At 46.9% G+C, this 16,257-nt stretch overlaps 1 protein-coding gene across 1 annotated transcript in view; it reads left to right on the top strand.

The window, feature by feature from the left end:
• The window catches only part of MBD2 (methyl-CpG binding domain protein 2), a 54,520-nt gene that overhangs the window by 26,479 nt on the left and 11,784 nt on the right, over window positions 1-16,257 (top strand). The window contains exons 3-5 of the mRNA XM_066602498.1: window positions 5,365-5,502; window positions 8,323-8,413; window positions 9,627-9,804. Coding sequence (XP_066458595.1) covers window positions 5,365-5,502; window positions 8,323-8,413; window positions 9,627-9,804 — 407 coding nt within the window. The remainder of the gene's footprint in view (window positions 1-5,364; window positions 5,503-8,322; window positions 8,414-9,626; window positions 9,805-16,257) is intronic.

Raw genomic sequence — 16,257 nt, 5'->3', positions numbered from 1 at the left:
GCGGCTCCTCGTAGCTCCGCCCCGTCACGTGTGCCGATTCCAGCCAATCAGGAGGCTGGAATCGGCAATGGACCGCACAGAAGACCTGCGGTCCACCGAGGGTGAAGATCCCGGCGGCCATCTTCACAAGGTAAGTAAGAAGTCACCGGAGCGCGGGGATTCGGGTAAGTACTACCCGTTTTTTTTTTTTTTTATCCCTGCATCGGGTTTGTCTCGCGCCGAACGGGGGGGCTATTGAAAAAAAAAAAAAAAAACCCGTTTCGGCGCGGGACAACCCCTTTAAAAAAGACATAGATAAACCGGAGCAAGTTCAGAGAAGAGTTACCAAGATGGTGAGCGATCTGCAAATCATGTCCTATGAGGAACGGTTAAAGGATCTGGGAATGTTTAGCTTGCAAAAACGAAGGCTGAGAGGAGACTTAATAGCTGTCTACAAATATCTGAAGGGCTGTCACAGTGCAGAGGGATCAGCCCTATTCTCATCTGCACAAGGAAAGACTAGAAGCAATGGGATGAAACTGAAAGGGAGGAGAGGCAAATTAGATATTAGAAGACACTTTCTGACAGTGAGGGTGATGAATGAGTGGAACAGGTTACCACGGGAGGTGGTGAGTTCTCCTTCAATGGAAGTGTTCAAACAATGGCTGGACAAATATCTGTCTGGGATGATTTAGTATATCCTACACTGAGCAGGGGGTTGGACCCGATGACCCTGGAGGTCCCTTCCAACTTTACTATTCTATGATTCTATACTCCAGAGCTGCACTCACTATTCTGCTGGTTGAGTCACTGTGTACATACACTACTTATCCTGAGCTACATCCTGTGTCTGTGCAGGTGTGGTATGTTGACACTTGGCAATGCTCTTGGGGCTTTAGGTTCCCTTTCAGGGTGAACACGTGTGCTGGCTGCAGTTTGTTCATGCCAGAGCAGCGCCCCGGGACAGAGGAGCTGCAGCAGATGAGCCCCATTGCCCGCTGTGTGCAGCTGGTTCTCAGCAGAGCGGCTCACGTTTTGCATTGTGGCTTACACAACAGCGGTGTCACTTCTTCATTCTGTTTAATTGAATAACGCTAACCATTTTGCAATCTTGGGGGAGGGGAGAGAAAAATATCTATTTTTGCTGTTTTATGATTTTCAGCACAAGGATCAATTATCTGAAGGTGCTCATGTATTATATGATTGCCTGCCGGGCTGCCATACAGCGGGGGGTGCCAGCTCTTCTGAGAAGGATGAATGCGGCATGCTGGACTTCGCCATGCCCAATCCTTTGTTCTTTCGGAAGGTGCGCCACTGCTAGGAGTCATGTGCTCGTTGGGGGAGGGCAGTTGAATAAAGTTTTTGACTACCCTGTTTCCCCCGAAAATAAGACGCGTCTTATATTAATTTTTGCTCCCAAATATGCGCTACGTCTTATTTTCAGGGGGTGTCTTATTTTGCCGTGGCAAATCCGGCTGTGGCCGCTAATCCCTCAATTGGCCAGCTTTGTGGACGAAATTTCTTAGAAATCTCGTCCACATCGGACAGCGACTCTGTCACGGCAAAGCTGGGAGAAGCCGGCGTTGTGGTGCGGATTCACCGGCCAAAGAAACGGAAAAGCGTGCAGCCAGGTCGCTTCAAAACAAGCGGCTGAGTGCCGTGGGTTTTGAAGCAGCGCTTTCCCGGCGGATATCTCGCTGTTTATCGCTGTGGCCAAACTGCGAGATTTCCACTGGAAATACGCTCTGTGAGAACCCAGCCTTAAGAATCACACAGGGTGCCTGACTCACACACAGAGCCATAAAATAAGGGCTGTAAAGTAACGTACCTGTCTGCAGACTTTAATTACCGGTACCGTAGCACCGGCAGAAGTTTCTGCACCACTTGTAATCAGGGATGGTATTGCAGCTTCCGGCCACCAGGGGGAGCTCATCACAGCAGACGTGTACAGTAGGAACAGAATGTACAGTATGGCATTTTTCGGCCAGCAGGGGGAGCTCAAGACAGCACACTCGTACAGCACAGCAGGGACAGGATAATGGCGGCAGGAGAAGGGGTAACGGCAGACTGTCTGCAGATCTACCGATACATCTGGCAGTAGGAGACAACGGGGATGGCAGCAGGGGACGGGCCTCTTGACATGTCTGCACATTTACAAGTGATGGCCGCGGAAGGGAACATCGGGATCGGCGGCAGGCGACTGTCTTCATGTCCTGCATGCAGCTGCTCTGCAACGGACGGTGAAGATAGGGGACAGCGGCGGCGGGCTAAAAAGCATCCCAGCTGCATGCTCTGGTGTTCTGTTCGGCGGGCATACTTACATACAAACACACTACACTATGCCTTACTATCGGGGGGTGCCTTATATTTGGGACTTCTTCAAATGTCTCACTATGTCTTACTTTTAGGGGGTGCCTTATTTTCGGGGAAACATGGTAGTTGGACAGATCATCATTGCATGTTCATCGTGAAATGCATCTTAATAACCTCCTCGGCTCTCATGTCTTGTGTAGTAAACACTTGTATTCCCCAAGAAATAACCGTTCTGGAGCCTCTTTTCTTATAACGTTACGTTTTACCGCTTCTTCTGGATATTTCTCCTGGAAATGTACGAATACACTGACAATTGGGGGTCACCATTCCTCTTGCAGGGATCCAGGCTAAAAAAAATTACCTAAAATTACTAAAAAACAAATATATATGATAAAAATTTAAATTCAGGTATATAATTATATATGCTATATAATGTTATTAATTACACTTGGGGGTCATTCCTTTTTTTTTTTTTTTTTTACATTTCCGAGTTGGGACCAAGTAATTGTGCAAACCTGGACAGAACTGTGAACCATTTTAAAACAATGTGGAAATGTACGCAAGCGATTCTTTTTCACGGACCAATGGTCCATGTGAAAAGGAGATCAAAAAATCACAGCATGTCCTAATGTGGTCCCCTTCATGTACGAGTAGGACTTGGCCTGCTCCCTACCTGCCGCACTTGCCTCAGTGTCCTGTCTGATGCATTTTGCGTCTGAAAACTTTGGACGGAACTCACACTTGGACCCCCCCCCCCCCATCCCTCATAACGGTAACCTTGGCACAGTAGAATGACGCAGTGGCTTAGTAATTTTCCACCAGTAGTTGGCCATCGTTACACCATCCACTTAAGTTAAAGTTACAGCTGTGAAAAAATTGGATAGTTGCAAATGGTGACAAGACTAAAATCTTGTTGCTAGTTGTAAATTATAGTTTGCTTCTGGAGCCCTGCCACAGGTGTGTCATGATGTGTACATGTTATAGAAGGTCATACATGTGACACACATGTACACAGATTGTCTCTCACCCACAGCCCCAAGATGTTTGACACCAGGTGTCGGGCGAATTCCATCACCACCTCCCGGGCATCTCCTGACAGCCGGTGTATGCCCACAGGGAGAGCCACGGCGCTTCTAGGAGAGCCCGAGGTGCCCTGTGGGCCTGCCACAGTGGGCGAGGTTTTCCCTTAAAGTGTAGCGTGGCGGTGGGTCTAGCTGCATATAGCGACAATGTGTTTATTTATTTATTTTTCAATATGTTATGTGGGATAAAAAAAAATGTATGTAATTTCTTGTTCGCTACAGACTATGCCAAACATGTTTTCTTTCATAGTTTTTATAGATTGATAGATATAGTATATATTAAACAAAACTCTGCAAAGTGTGTGTTGTTTTTTTTTTTTTTTGGTATATATACTGCACTATCAGCCAAGGCAACCCATCTGCCCTCGATGAATGGATCTCCTGTGTTAACAGCTGTGGGCAACCTTGATGGGAGCATGTTAGGGATTAACAGTGTGGATCTATGTGCTCTCTGATCCCTGCTGTTGCAGCATGACCCCCAGCTGTCCGTTACAGCCAGCTCCTACTACGGGCAGGCTCTGTTTCTGAGCCAGTGTCCTATACATGCTGTACATGTACTTAATTTTGCGTTACCCGCTTCCCTCCCAGAACTTGCATGTACGTCTCGAGGTGGGAAGGGTTTATCCAGGCGGTAAAAGCATGAAAGAAGCCTTACTTTCCTCATCTGATCCATTTCTCTCATTGCCCCGCCCCACCGATGCTCTTCACTTCCTGTTGCAGCAGAAAGTGGGCCAGTGATTAGCTGCCGCGGTCACATGTCGGTGGTGTTGGTGATGTCATCCATGCAGCAGGAAGTGGGCCAGTGACTAGCTGCCGCGGTCACATGTCGGTGGTGTTGGTGATGTCATCCATGCAGCAGGAAGTAGGCCAGTGATTAGCTGCCGCGGTCACATGTCGGTGGTGTTGGTGATGTCATCCATGCAGCAGGAAGTGGGCCAGTGATTAGCTGCCGCGGTCACATGTCGGTGGTGTGGGTGATGTCATCTATGCAGCAGGAAGTGGGCCAGTGATTAGCTGCTGCGGTCACATGTCTGTGGTGTGGGTGATGTCATCCATGCAGCAGGAAGTGGGCCAGTGATTGGCTCCAGCGATCACATGTCAGTTGTGTGGGTGATGTCATCCATGCAGCAGGAAGTGGGCCAGTGATTAGCTGCAGCGGTCACATGTCGGTGGTGTGGGTGACGTCATCCATGCAGCAGGAAGTGGGCCAGTGATTGGCTCCAGCGATCACATGTCAGTGGTGTGGGTGATGTCATCCATGCAGCAGGAAGTGGGCCAGTGATTGGTTGCAGCGGTCACATGTCAGTCCTGTGGGTGATGTCATCCATGCAGCAGTAAGTGGAGATCATTGGGGGAATGAGCATCTACAGAACAAGAGCGGCTGGAGATCAGACGAGGGGGCTATGTCTTTTATTTCTTTTTGCTTTGTTGACCCCCTTTTAATAGCATCGCTCTGTCATCTCAGCTCCCACAATGCACTTTTTCATCGTCTTATGCTGCCAGCTCCGGAGATGGAAACTGGTGCCCAAGGTAGTAATTATACAGCCATCTTCAGGTTTCAGCATGATCTTATAATAAAATGTCCTGCCATTCTCTAAAATACTGTCTGACCCGTTTACTCGCTGTTATCAGTATGATCTGTGCTTGCAGTCATTGAATGGTTTGCCTTCAGCGGACGGAGATCTGTGTTGGTCTTTTGTCATGAGCCTGGCACCTAGCGTGATTGTACATGAGCAAGACTGACTCTTATCCTCTTGATGTAAACTGAAGCTTCCCATTCCTTGACAGCAAGCAGAGGTCTTGGGGAGTAAAAGTACATAATTGATATACAAAGAAGATGAGTAATTTGCATAGTTTCTCAGTACATTATCTAAGCTTTGTGTTGTGAGACCAGGACCATCCCTAACTATGAGCTGCTTTATACTGCATCGTTGATGGTAGGGCCTTCCATTAACAAGGGGAATAATTTTGCTTTATTTTTCGTCAACAGCTGAAACCAGACTTGAACACGACGTTACCCATCCGTCAGACCGCTTCCATCTTCAAGCAGCCCGTTACTAAAATAACCAACCATCCCAGCAATAAAGTCCGATCAGACCCCCAGCGGGTCATTGAACAGCCTCGCCAGGTAAGTTGGAGGTATATGAAGCCCTGAGCGGCCCAACACTCTGTGGAACATTCCGTAATAATAGCTTTTAAAGCTCCAAATCTCCCGCATAGACATGGTTAAATGATAAAATTCATGCTCTCTTCAGCAGCCACTGGGGGGAGCTCATTGTAGACTGCCTAACATTTATCATTTAAAGTGGCATTCCCATCTTCGGGCTCCTCTCTACATGCTGGGCACATACTGTTCTCGATGGAAGCATGCAGAAATAATCCCGCTGCAAAGTTCACATGCCGAATTCCACAGGTAACAGTGTGGAAACGAGGAGCGAGGTAAGTAAACAACGTATATCCCTGGACTCCTTGTACTTGGTTTATGGTGCTCGTAGGTGATGACTGAGTCTCTTTAACTCTGTATCTATTGTCAGTAGGGCAGACAGATCGCCAAGCCGAACACAGCGCCGAACTTGGCTATCTGCCTGCGCCATTTAGAGGAATGGAGCCACTGCGGTGCGTGTGCGGCCAGCCTCTCCATTCCCCACTACACTACAGAAAGGGGACAATGTATGTTGAACTGTGAAATAAGAGGGGACACGGGTCCCCCTTCATTTTGATGATTAGTGGGGGTCTGATTGCTGGGACCACCACTAATTCTGAGAATCTGTCATCCAGTGCATGGGTTAAAGCGCTATGTGAATGTACCTTTTAGGGAGTATTAATTGATTATTTGAACCCGGAGGCAGGCAGTACTGACCTGATGACTTCTAAATGAAGGCAGCTGGGGTGACTGACCTGGCTGGTCTACTAACTCACTGACAGTACTGGGTGCTGCCAAGGCTGTAGCCCGACAGGGTCAGGAGGAGGAGGAGCTAACGGCGCTAGGCGACTAGCCTCTGCTCCACAGAGTACGTCTCAAGGCCTCCAGGCCGGCAGCACGTCATGTGATCAGCTTGGCCTGGGGAGCATTTGGCAATGGGTGGAGGGCTAATCCCAAGAGCCAGAGCCCTATCTCTCTAATGCAATAGATAAGCCATCGGTGTAAGCTCCCGGTAAAACGCTGTAGACCATTATTTCGTTTGCCAAGCCATACAAGAGCAAGCACCCTGTCAGCAAAGTGTTAATGACTCCCGGGGCCGACATGCAGGAAGTCGCTGAGCTTTAGATTTACACTTTATACTGCTAATTTCCTCTGTGGTTAAGAAGCTCGTTACCGCGATCACCCCTAATTTTGCTATATACACCAGGCCGGATGTAGAGAACTCTTACAGATGAGCGTGTGACCGGACATCTAACAGGCCGTCCCCATCTCGCCTTTTAATTCTTTATACATCAAACATACATTAAAAAAGTATACAAACCTGTTACCAACTATAAGCGCCATAAACTGAGTTGCGCTCTTATACACGCTGTTAAAAAAAAGCCATACCATGAAAGAAGTTGTCTGTTGTTTTGCTGTAAAACTCGGCATGCAGTTCCATCTCAGGCAGATATGTAAATGATGAGAGTTGGGGTGATTAGATGAACGGTCTTGTTACCTGAGGCCCTAAAAGTGGTTCCCCCCTTGGCCTATAAAAGGCTCTCGGAGGCCGCTCTGACCAGACTGTTAGGGGGTTTTGGGACCAGTGGATGCGTGAGGGCGCACAGGGTGACCAGGCTCAGGACTTCCCGACAGACCAGCAGTAGACAGGATTGTCTGATTCTCCTATAACCACGAGCAGCTCCAAATATTTTATTATCCTCCATCCAGAGACAGGTGGCACCATCGTTACACCCCTGTGTCTGTTGGAACCATTTCCAGGCGCTTGGCTGAAAGATATTTACTTACGGCGCCCAATACGTGTATTGCTTTTGGCATCCACCCACCATCGCCTCCGTTTGCAGTGGTGTCATGATCGATGAAACTGTACGCTACGGAGTGGAACTGGGTTGTCTTCAGCAAAGAATCCAGGTTTAGTTTGGGCGCTGACGACGGCCACATTCGTGTCTGGAGACCTCGGGGCGAGCGCCTCAATCCTGCCTTTGCTGTGGAGCGGCACACTGCCCACTGCTGGTGTAATGGTCTGGGGGGCCATCACATATGACACTCAGTCACCCCTAGCAGTGGTACAGGAGACAATGACAGCTCAGCGATATGTTCAGGACATCCTGCAGCCACATGTGTTCCTCTCATGGCGGCTTCCAGCAGGATAATGCTCGGCCGCCCACACACAAGGGGGTCACAGGAAGCCCCCACAACATTGTCACACTTCCGGTACCCAGATTTATCACCAATAGAACATGTATGGGACCTTCTGGGACACCAACTTTAACAGCCTACGAGTTTACATGATCTAGAGGCTACAGTTAATGTGCACTGATATGCCCCAGGATACTATACAGAATCTGTATACCTCCAGGCCTACCCGTATCACATTGGTGGGCTCACAAGTGATAGACACCCCACCAATCAACTATTGATCTATGCTGAGAATCGGTCATCAATACTTTAGTGCCAGAAAACTTCCCTTTAAGGAAACCCCTGTCACCGGGTCTCCGATGCATACCTCTTCCCCCCCCCCCCCTTCCCCATATTGCCTTACTGAACCGGAGCTGCATCTCTTCAAAGTAGAACAAGCTTTATTTGTCCAAATCTGTAATTTTAATGCAGAATGAACATGGCTCGTCCTGGTAGGAGTTGAGGGGTTCTTCCCATTGCAGATATTTGTCGTGGCCTTTCCTGTGGGTTGGTAATGGATTGTACAAGATTCAGGCACTCTGGTGCATGCTGCTGTCCCTTTTCTTAGCAGGTTTTATGTATTTTTTTTATTTTTTTAAATTTCTTATTTCCGTACTTCTTTTTCAGCTTTTTTGGGAGAAGAGATTAGAGGGACTCTGTGCGTCCGATGTAACGGAAGAAGTGCTAAAGTCCATGGAGCTTCCTAAAGGCCTACAAGGTAAGAGCGCAGGGTCATGGTGCGTCTAACAGATGAACCGAAGGAAGCGCACCACAGACTGAGGCTGCGCTCACACAGGCGTCTGTTAAAACGTAGTATTTTAAAGCGTTTTCAAATTGAGTTTTTTAACGCACCCGATGAGGACAATGGGTGATGAAGTGAGTTAGAAATGCACCAAAATAGAGCAGACCGTGTTCAAAAATCGCGGCATTAGAAATGCCGTGTTCGAATGCTCGTCTGAGAGGCGCCATTGAAATCAATGGAAGTGTTTAACAGCGTTTAGCGCTGTAAAAAAATGGCCTGTGTGGGCGTGGCTTAAGGGCGCCTTTACATGGGTCGATAATCATTCGGCTACCCGTGGTCCAGCGAGAATCTGAATGATTACGGTTCAGTGTAAATGTATACAGCGACTGAGCGATGAACCAGAATCTGTTTATATATGCAGAAAACTGAGCGATGGCGGCCCGTGTAAACAGGCGTTCGTGAAGATCTGTCATCTACGAAAGGCTGCCTGTTTACTGTGAACAGAGGCTGGCGGGCCAGAACAATCCCCGGCACCCTCCGCCTCCATTCACTGAGCATGATCCTCCTGTTTTTTTTTTTCTGATATGTAGCTTACAAGTAATTTCCAATTGCACCTGCCTCCTGCTGGCGGCAGCAGCCCTGGCACCCACTTCTTCATTCTGCTGGCAGCACCCACCAACTGATGCCAATCACTTCTTTACCCCTAACTGCAGCCTGCTTGGAAAATAATTTGTCTGCCAACTCCCCAGCCCTGGTAATCACACCATTTGTGTTTTCGTACTCTGGGGTGGAATATGCCACTTCTCCCTCTCCTTGCGCTCCTCTCTGGCAGGCAGCATGACTGGGGGTTGTAGGCAGTACCGCCCTCTGGCTGCAGTGTCAGGAAGGCCGGCACTGAGTCTCATCATTTCCCAGCCGCTACCCTCTGGTTGGGAATCACTGGTGTAAAATAGAAGGGTAAGTTCAGATGTGGCGGAAAAGTGGCAGCTATATTTTTTCTTCCTCTAGGTGTGGGTGGGGTTTTGAATACCGCCATCTACTTGGACTGTAAATGGCTGCAGATCTGCGGAGAGGAATCTGAACCACAAATCCGCCACGTCTGAACACAGCCTAAGTGATAACTTTGTGCTTGAGAAAGTACGATCCGTAAAATGAATTAGAAACCATTGTGCTGTTTGTGTCGCTGTAGGTGTTGGACCAGGAAACAATGAGGGCACCCTTCTTGCCGCCATCGCCAGCGCCCTGCACACCAGCTCTGCACCAATCACAGGACAGCTCTCAGCAGCTGTAGAGAAAAACCCGTCCGTCTGGTTAAACACATCACAACCGCTCTGCAAAGCTTTCCTAGTCACGGATGAAGATATCAGGTAAGGGCGGGAGATGGCGGGAGCTGTCTGATATGTCTCCGTGGTGTACCGTCCATCTGGTGCGCCTACCGCTGGGATAGGGGATCATTTCCCGTCTTCGCCTACGGGCGGCGGTGGATGAAGTCTAGGCTTTCAGCTAGTTGGGATGTGTGATTGATTATCCCTCTTTCTTGGATTCAGCGCCTGTTGTGTGTGTAGTAGGTGTGTATTGTTTGTATTCAAGGTGTGCGTGTAGACAGAATATACGTCGCTGAAACCGGAAGCTGCATGTTTAATAATGATCACAAGTCAGTCCATGCAGGTGACTTCATGTGCTTTGTCTCCTCTAATAATCCATAATTACTGCCTGTATTATGCACTTACGGTCGCCACTGTATTCTGAGTGCTTTTTTTTGCTCTATGAAATATTTTGCATAGGCCGTTTTCTGCACTGCATCCACTAGGTGGCAGCCTCCAGTCATAATCTGTGTGCTGCGAGCCTCTACCAAGAGTGCAGAGTGCGATCACCGTTGTTTCACTGACCTCGGACATTACAAAGTTTCTATAAAGTTGTTTATAGTCTGTCTGCCCCTATAGGCCGTAACGTCAACCTCTTCCTGCCACATCCCCTTCTCATTTTCTATCGCCACCTTCAAAAATCATGACTTAAACGTCTGGCGACATAGCCCTGTCGGACAAAGTGTATTCTTCAATGCCACCAATTAATATACCATATAATGGACTAGAAACCGTAAAGATGGGAAAAACCCTGCAATTTAACCATTGAGTGGAAGGGTGCGTTGTTTTTTACCATGTTTATGGTTCAGTATGAGTACAAGGATACTAGATTTATATCATTTATGATGATCTCCTGAAAACAAGTAAACTTCCTTTATATTAACGTTCTGTTACCACCTTCTGACGCCCATAACTTTATTTTTTTATTTATGGAGCTCTGTGAGGGCTTGTTTTTTGGTGGGGTGAACTGTAGTTTCTATTAGTACCATTTTTGGGGTACCTAGTGATTATCTGATCACATGTGCAATATACTGTACTACTTTAGTATTGCAGTATAATGTACTTTTCATTGGGCTTAATAGGAGGAAATTCATGGCAGGCCTTGAGGCCTTCACAAGACCCTTGCAGTCTCATCATAGAGGGCCTTTTGGGGATCGGAGAGATCCCCCTTCCTCTGCTGCTGACAGTACGGACAACCGCATCTAAATGGTTAAATGGATGGGATGTCATTTATCTCCTATCCTGGGTAAAGATATCCAACACCCGCCGTGTATAAAGTGGGCTCAGCTTCCAAGCCTACTGTATACATAGATGGCAAATGTCAGTAAGAGGTTAAGACCAAAGTGAATAACCCTAATTATCTGACAATGACGTTTGTCAGTGGGGTGTGTGTGTGGGAGGGGTGTGTGAAATATATTGGGCAGTAAAGGCCCATTTAGACACAACGATTATCACTCAAAAGCTGTTTTTTGAGCGATAACCATTGTCTAAGTGTGCCCATCTTTCACTGTTCGGCTGAACAACTGTTTTCGGTTCTGCTTGAAAATGTCCTTCAGTAGAACAGCTGATAAGCACTTCTGCCTGCAGAGAGCTGATTACAGCTGATAACATTGTCTACAGCTGTTCTCAGTTCCCAGCCCCCCTGGCAGAACAGCTGAAAAGCAGGACCCATGCTGTGTCTGCTGTCCCTGGTGCTGAATTCTCAATGGAGAACAATAAAACTAATTACAGAGCTCAGGCCTCCTGTTGAGTTCTGTAACAGCTCCCAGAAGCTCATTTGCATGCTAATAAGGTGCTAATAGCAATTAGTATCTATTAGTACTTTATGCAAAACGATTGCTGTTCTTTCAGTCTTTTGAAAGATATCTGTGTGTGTAAATGAGCCTTAAGTGATCAGTCAGTTCTTGAAGTAAATTTGTAGGAAGCAGGAAATGGAGAAGTGTAAAGGCCCATTTACACTGGGTGATTATCGCTAAAAATTCGCTGATCTGCGATAGTTTTAGCGATAATCGGTGCGTGTAAATGGACGCGGGGCACCCGCATTTTGGGCACTTTTTGGTGATCGTTAAAATCAAGCTCACTTGATTTTAGGGGCCACTTTTATTAGTCGTTCCCCACAGGGAGTGCTGGTAGCATTGTTTCCCCCATGGAAAACAAAGGGTCTGAGCGAAGATAATAGCCTCAGGCTATTAGCCTGTGCTCAGTGACGGCTTCATTTACATACCTAATTGCTATTTAAGTAGCTGAGTAGCTATTTGAATGCCAATTAATTTTTATGCAAAATAATCGCTCAAAGCTGTCGCTCAAACTGTGGTTGAGCGATTATCTGCTCCTGTAAACGGGCCCTAAGGATCGGAGCGACTCTGACAAAAAGCAAATTGTGACGGGAAGACTGGTCGGAGCATCTCCAGAATGTCTGGTCTTGTGGGTCTTCCTAGCGTGTAGTGGTCAGTACCTACCAGAAGTGGTCCACAAAAGGAAAAGGTCCTGGCTTTGCAATGTCCACTGAGGCGAAGGCCACCAATCTGATCCTATAAAAGGACAAATAACTGATCATCTCTGCTGGAGATGATGGAACACTCAGGGCATTGCAACTCTTTGTGTAGCCACCGACCGGTCAGGGTGCCCATGCTGACTCCTGCCCCCCCCCTGAAAGTGCTTGTAATGAGCACGTATGCATCAGAAGTGGACCATGGAGCAATGGAAGGAGGCGGCCCGGTCTGATGAATCATGCTGTCTTTTACATCATGGGTGAGAGTGCATCATGTATCTGGGGTAGAGATGGCCCCCCGGGTGCATTATGGGAAGAAGACAAACCGGTGGAAGCAGGAGCCGGAGAGATCTGCAGAGAAATATGATTTTTGGTTGCGTAAATACACAACTGAAATCTGCACACACCCGTTAGGTTTGATAAATGCGGCCCAAAAGGTGACCCGTGCCATAAAACCTCATTTACTGTATATTTGCATAACTGCACAAATGTTGTTAAAGATTCTATACAATCTCCTAATAGATCTATGGTAAGTTTTAATATCCCTCCTTGCTAAAGATAAGCTTACAGCCCCGTGTGATATGGTAAGCGCTAACACAGCAGTATCCGCCGGCGCAGTATAATATCTCTGCAAGCAGACGTCTCCTCCGCCGGTCAGCGATACGTCTTCACTAGCGGGAGCTTTGTGTGAAGCATCTCGGGGGCATTATCCGGTTGTTCTGTCAGTCGCTCTGGTATGAGAGACTTGTCAGATTTATCCTCCTCGAATACGAAGAATGCGGCTGCGTTACGGGGAACGGCGCTGGGATCGGAGAGCTTTATGTCGGATAAGCTGAGAGGGCAATAAAAAGGCAGTAAAAATGCTTTTGGGTCGAGGGAGAAAATCTCCCCCGTGCCATCTAAATAAAGAGATATTATTGCGCGCCAATAAGTTATAGATTTGCCCTGTCAGAACGAGAACTTCTGCGCAAGAAGGGAAACTGGATTTATGGAGGCCGAACCGCCGCTTGTTGTAAGGGTAATTGATATGTATGAGCCATTCTGTAGGCACGGGGAGCGATAGTCTGCGGCTCGGCAACATGCCATAGCTGGAGTCGTATCACTGCAGTCACCGTATACGCCATGAGCTAATAGATCAGCAATTATTCACTAGATCCAGCAGTCTGCGGCCTGTGGTGTAACTACAGTTGTAAGAAAAAGTAAGTGAACCCTCTGCAATTACCTGATCACAAATACATTGTGATATGGTTTGTGGCCGTTATAAACCAACACAATGGGGCTTACTTATCAATAAAGGTGTAATTTTCGCCGGTTTTATACAAGCTTTATGAAATGGGAATTTGTTTAACCCTCTGCATGCTGAGGAGATTGTTTTTACACGGGATGGATGAGCGGCTGGACTCGGAGGCGGATATAGGATGTTATCCCACTTACAGAAGAATGTTTGAAGAGCTATGCGAGTAAGAGCAGTGCAAGCCTCAAAAATTACGAGATGCACCAAACCGTTAGTGATTCTTTTTAGACCACGTTTTACTTGGTCTAATATGCGCTTACTTTTTGCGCCAGTTTTTTGGCATTCAGCTTCATGAATGTGTTAGAAGAATAGCAGAGCCGTTGGTAATTTTTTTCTCTTTTTTGGGGGGGCCAAATCAAATGTAAATGTCGTAATTGGAGAACGCCATTATTCCGCTGTGAATAATGCCAGGGATCCGTCAGAAAAGGCTTTATAAATGAGCCCCAATGCAACTAATAACACACAGACAATTGTACTGTTCATGTCAAGGGAGAAAAAGTAAGTGAACCTGTAAATTCCCCCTTAGCAGCAATCCTCTACACCAGATGTTTCTTGTAGCTGCATATATGATTTGCACAAAACTGAGGAGTAATTTTGGACCATTTCTCCTTGAATGCTTCAATTCATCATTATTTCTGGGATGCCTTATGTGCACAGCCCTCTAAGTCATGCCACAGCATCTCCATAGACTTGAGATTAGGACTATGATTTGGCAATTCCAAACTAAAAATCTTCTGTTGACACCATTATTTAGTCGATTTACCTGTATACTTTTGGTGGTGGTCTTGTTGCATCACCCAACGCAGCTTGATGTCTCCTGTAAGATGTTCTGATCCCCCTTAATATTCATTATTCCGTCAGTGATCATAAGTTGTCCAGGCTCTGAGGAGCAAAGCAGCCCCCAAACCAAAATGCTCCCTCCACCATAGCCCCAAACTATGATGTCCCCTAAACTTGGATTCACATTTGGTTGAGGTTTTGGTATGCAGAGTTCTTTTTCCTCCAAACAGTGTTTGTACATTAGTATATTTGTGTTTTAAAGGTTCCCCTTTTGTCTCATTTATCCATAGAACCTTTTCTCTGAAGCATTGTGGGACATCCAGGTGGTATCGGGCCTGAGCCGGGCCATAATGTTTCTTGGACAGCAGCAGCTTCCTTGTTGGTGTCCGTCCATGATCACCATTCATGGATGGTGTTTCTCTAATAGTGGACACATGAAGAAAGGTTTCTGTAGTCTGTAGGGTCTTCTGTAGGTCTTTTACTGTTCCCCTTGGTTTCTTTCTCACCTCTTTCAGGATTGTCAGTTGTGCTTTTGTAATAATTAACAGGACACCCGTTCCTAGAAAGAGTAGGAATATTTTTGAATGTTCTTCATCTAAATTCAGTTCCTCTAACCATTGATATACACCCAGATCTTTAGCTTTTGTAGCATTTTTCAATTTAACACATATTTTGAAAAGTTTGTGTCAAGTTACAATTCCCACTAACCAATCTTTCTTGAGAAGAACATATTTGTCAGTAACCAGGCTTTGTGTGCCTTAATGAGCAAAGCATATTTGAGCCCCACACTTCTTATTTCCTTCATTTCAACACATTTTGCCAATTGGCTCTTAGACAAGTTAGTTGCTAACACAGATGTTCACTTATTTTTCCTCCCTGAACTGTGCAGGTTTCCTCAATGTGCTCAATCAAAATACTAATGGCGACCTGTCCATCCGTGCGTGAGTAGTGAGTGCTCCGCCCCTGATCACATGACTGTGACATCACAAGTCCTGTACGCACATGGCTGCTGTCCGGCTAGGTGCTTGTTAGAATTCCAGGACAACTGAGGCTGCAGGGGGTTTTGTAGTCCGTCCATAATCTGCACATGGATGCAGGACCTGTAATGTCATGTGATGAGGGGCTGAGCATTTAAGTCATTCACTCAGGATGAGCATCACCGCCATGTGATCAGGGGCGGAGCATAACGGTGACTTCATCATAGGTCCCTTATCTCCACTGTGGTGCTGCCTCTGATCCCTGTTGTATGAGATGAACAATGTAAGTAGCAGTGCTGTGTGTGTGTGTGACGTGCATGTAGCAGTGCTGTGTGTGTGTGTGACGTGCATGTAGCAGTGCTGTGTGTGTGTGTGACGTGCATGTAGCAGTGCTGTGTGTGTGTGTGACGTGCATGTAGCAGTGCTGTGTGTGTGTGTGACGTGCATGTAGCAGTGCTGTGTGTGTGTGTGACGTGCATGTAGCAGTGCTGTGTGTGTGTGTGACGTGCATGTAGCAGTGCTGTGTGTGTGTGTGACGTGCATGTAGCAGTGCTGTGTGTGTGACGTGCATGTAGCAGTGCTGTGTGTGTGACGTGCATGTAGCAGTGCTGTTTAGCACCACCAGAAACACTAGTACTATAATTTCCTAATAATTACTAGTAAAATCCATGAGCAGTACAGCGGTCTGTGTGTTGGTTACATTGTGTTTCTCGATTAATTGTGACTTGGATCACAATCAGATCACGTTCTGTCGGTAATCCATGAAGAAATTTGGGTCATTCCGAAGGGTTCACTTGCTTTTTCTTGCAACTGTATTTCATCTTGCCATTGTTATGTCCTGTCCAACGGCTAGCATGTTGTTAACTCTGCATGGTCAGTGGCCCGCGATATTTTTGCACACCCTGCCCCCCCCA

The sequence above is a fragment of the Eleutherodactylus coqui genome, chromosome 5 (genome assembly GCF_035609145.1).
Source record: "Eleutherodactylus coqui strain aEleCoq1 chromosome 5, aEleCoq1.hap1, whole genome shotgun sequence".
In the NCBI taxonomy this organism is placed as follows: domain Eukaryota; kingdom Metazoa; phylum Chordata; class Amphibia; order Anura; family Eleutherodactylidae; genus Eleutherodactylus; species Eleutherodactylus coqui.
The sequence above is the reverse complement of the archived record's forward strand: the minus strand, read 5'-3'. Positions and strand labels throughout refer to the sequence as shown.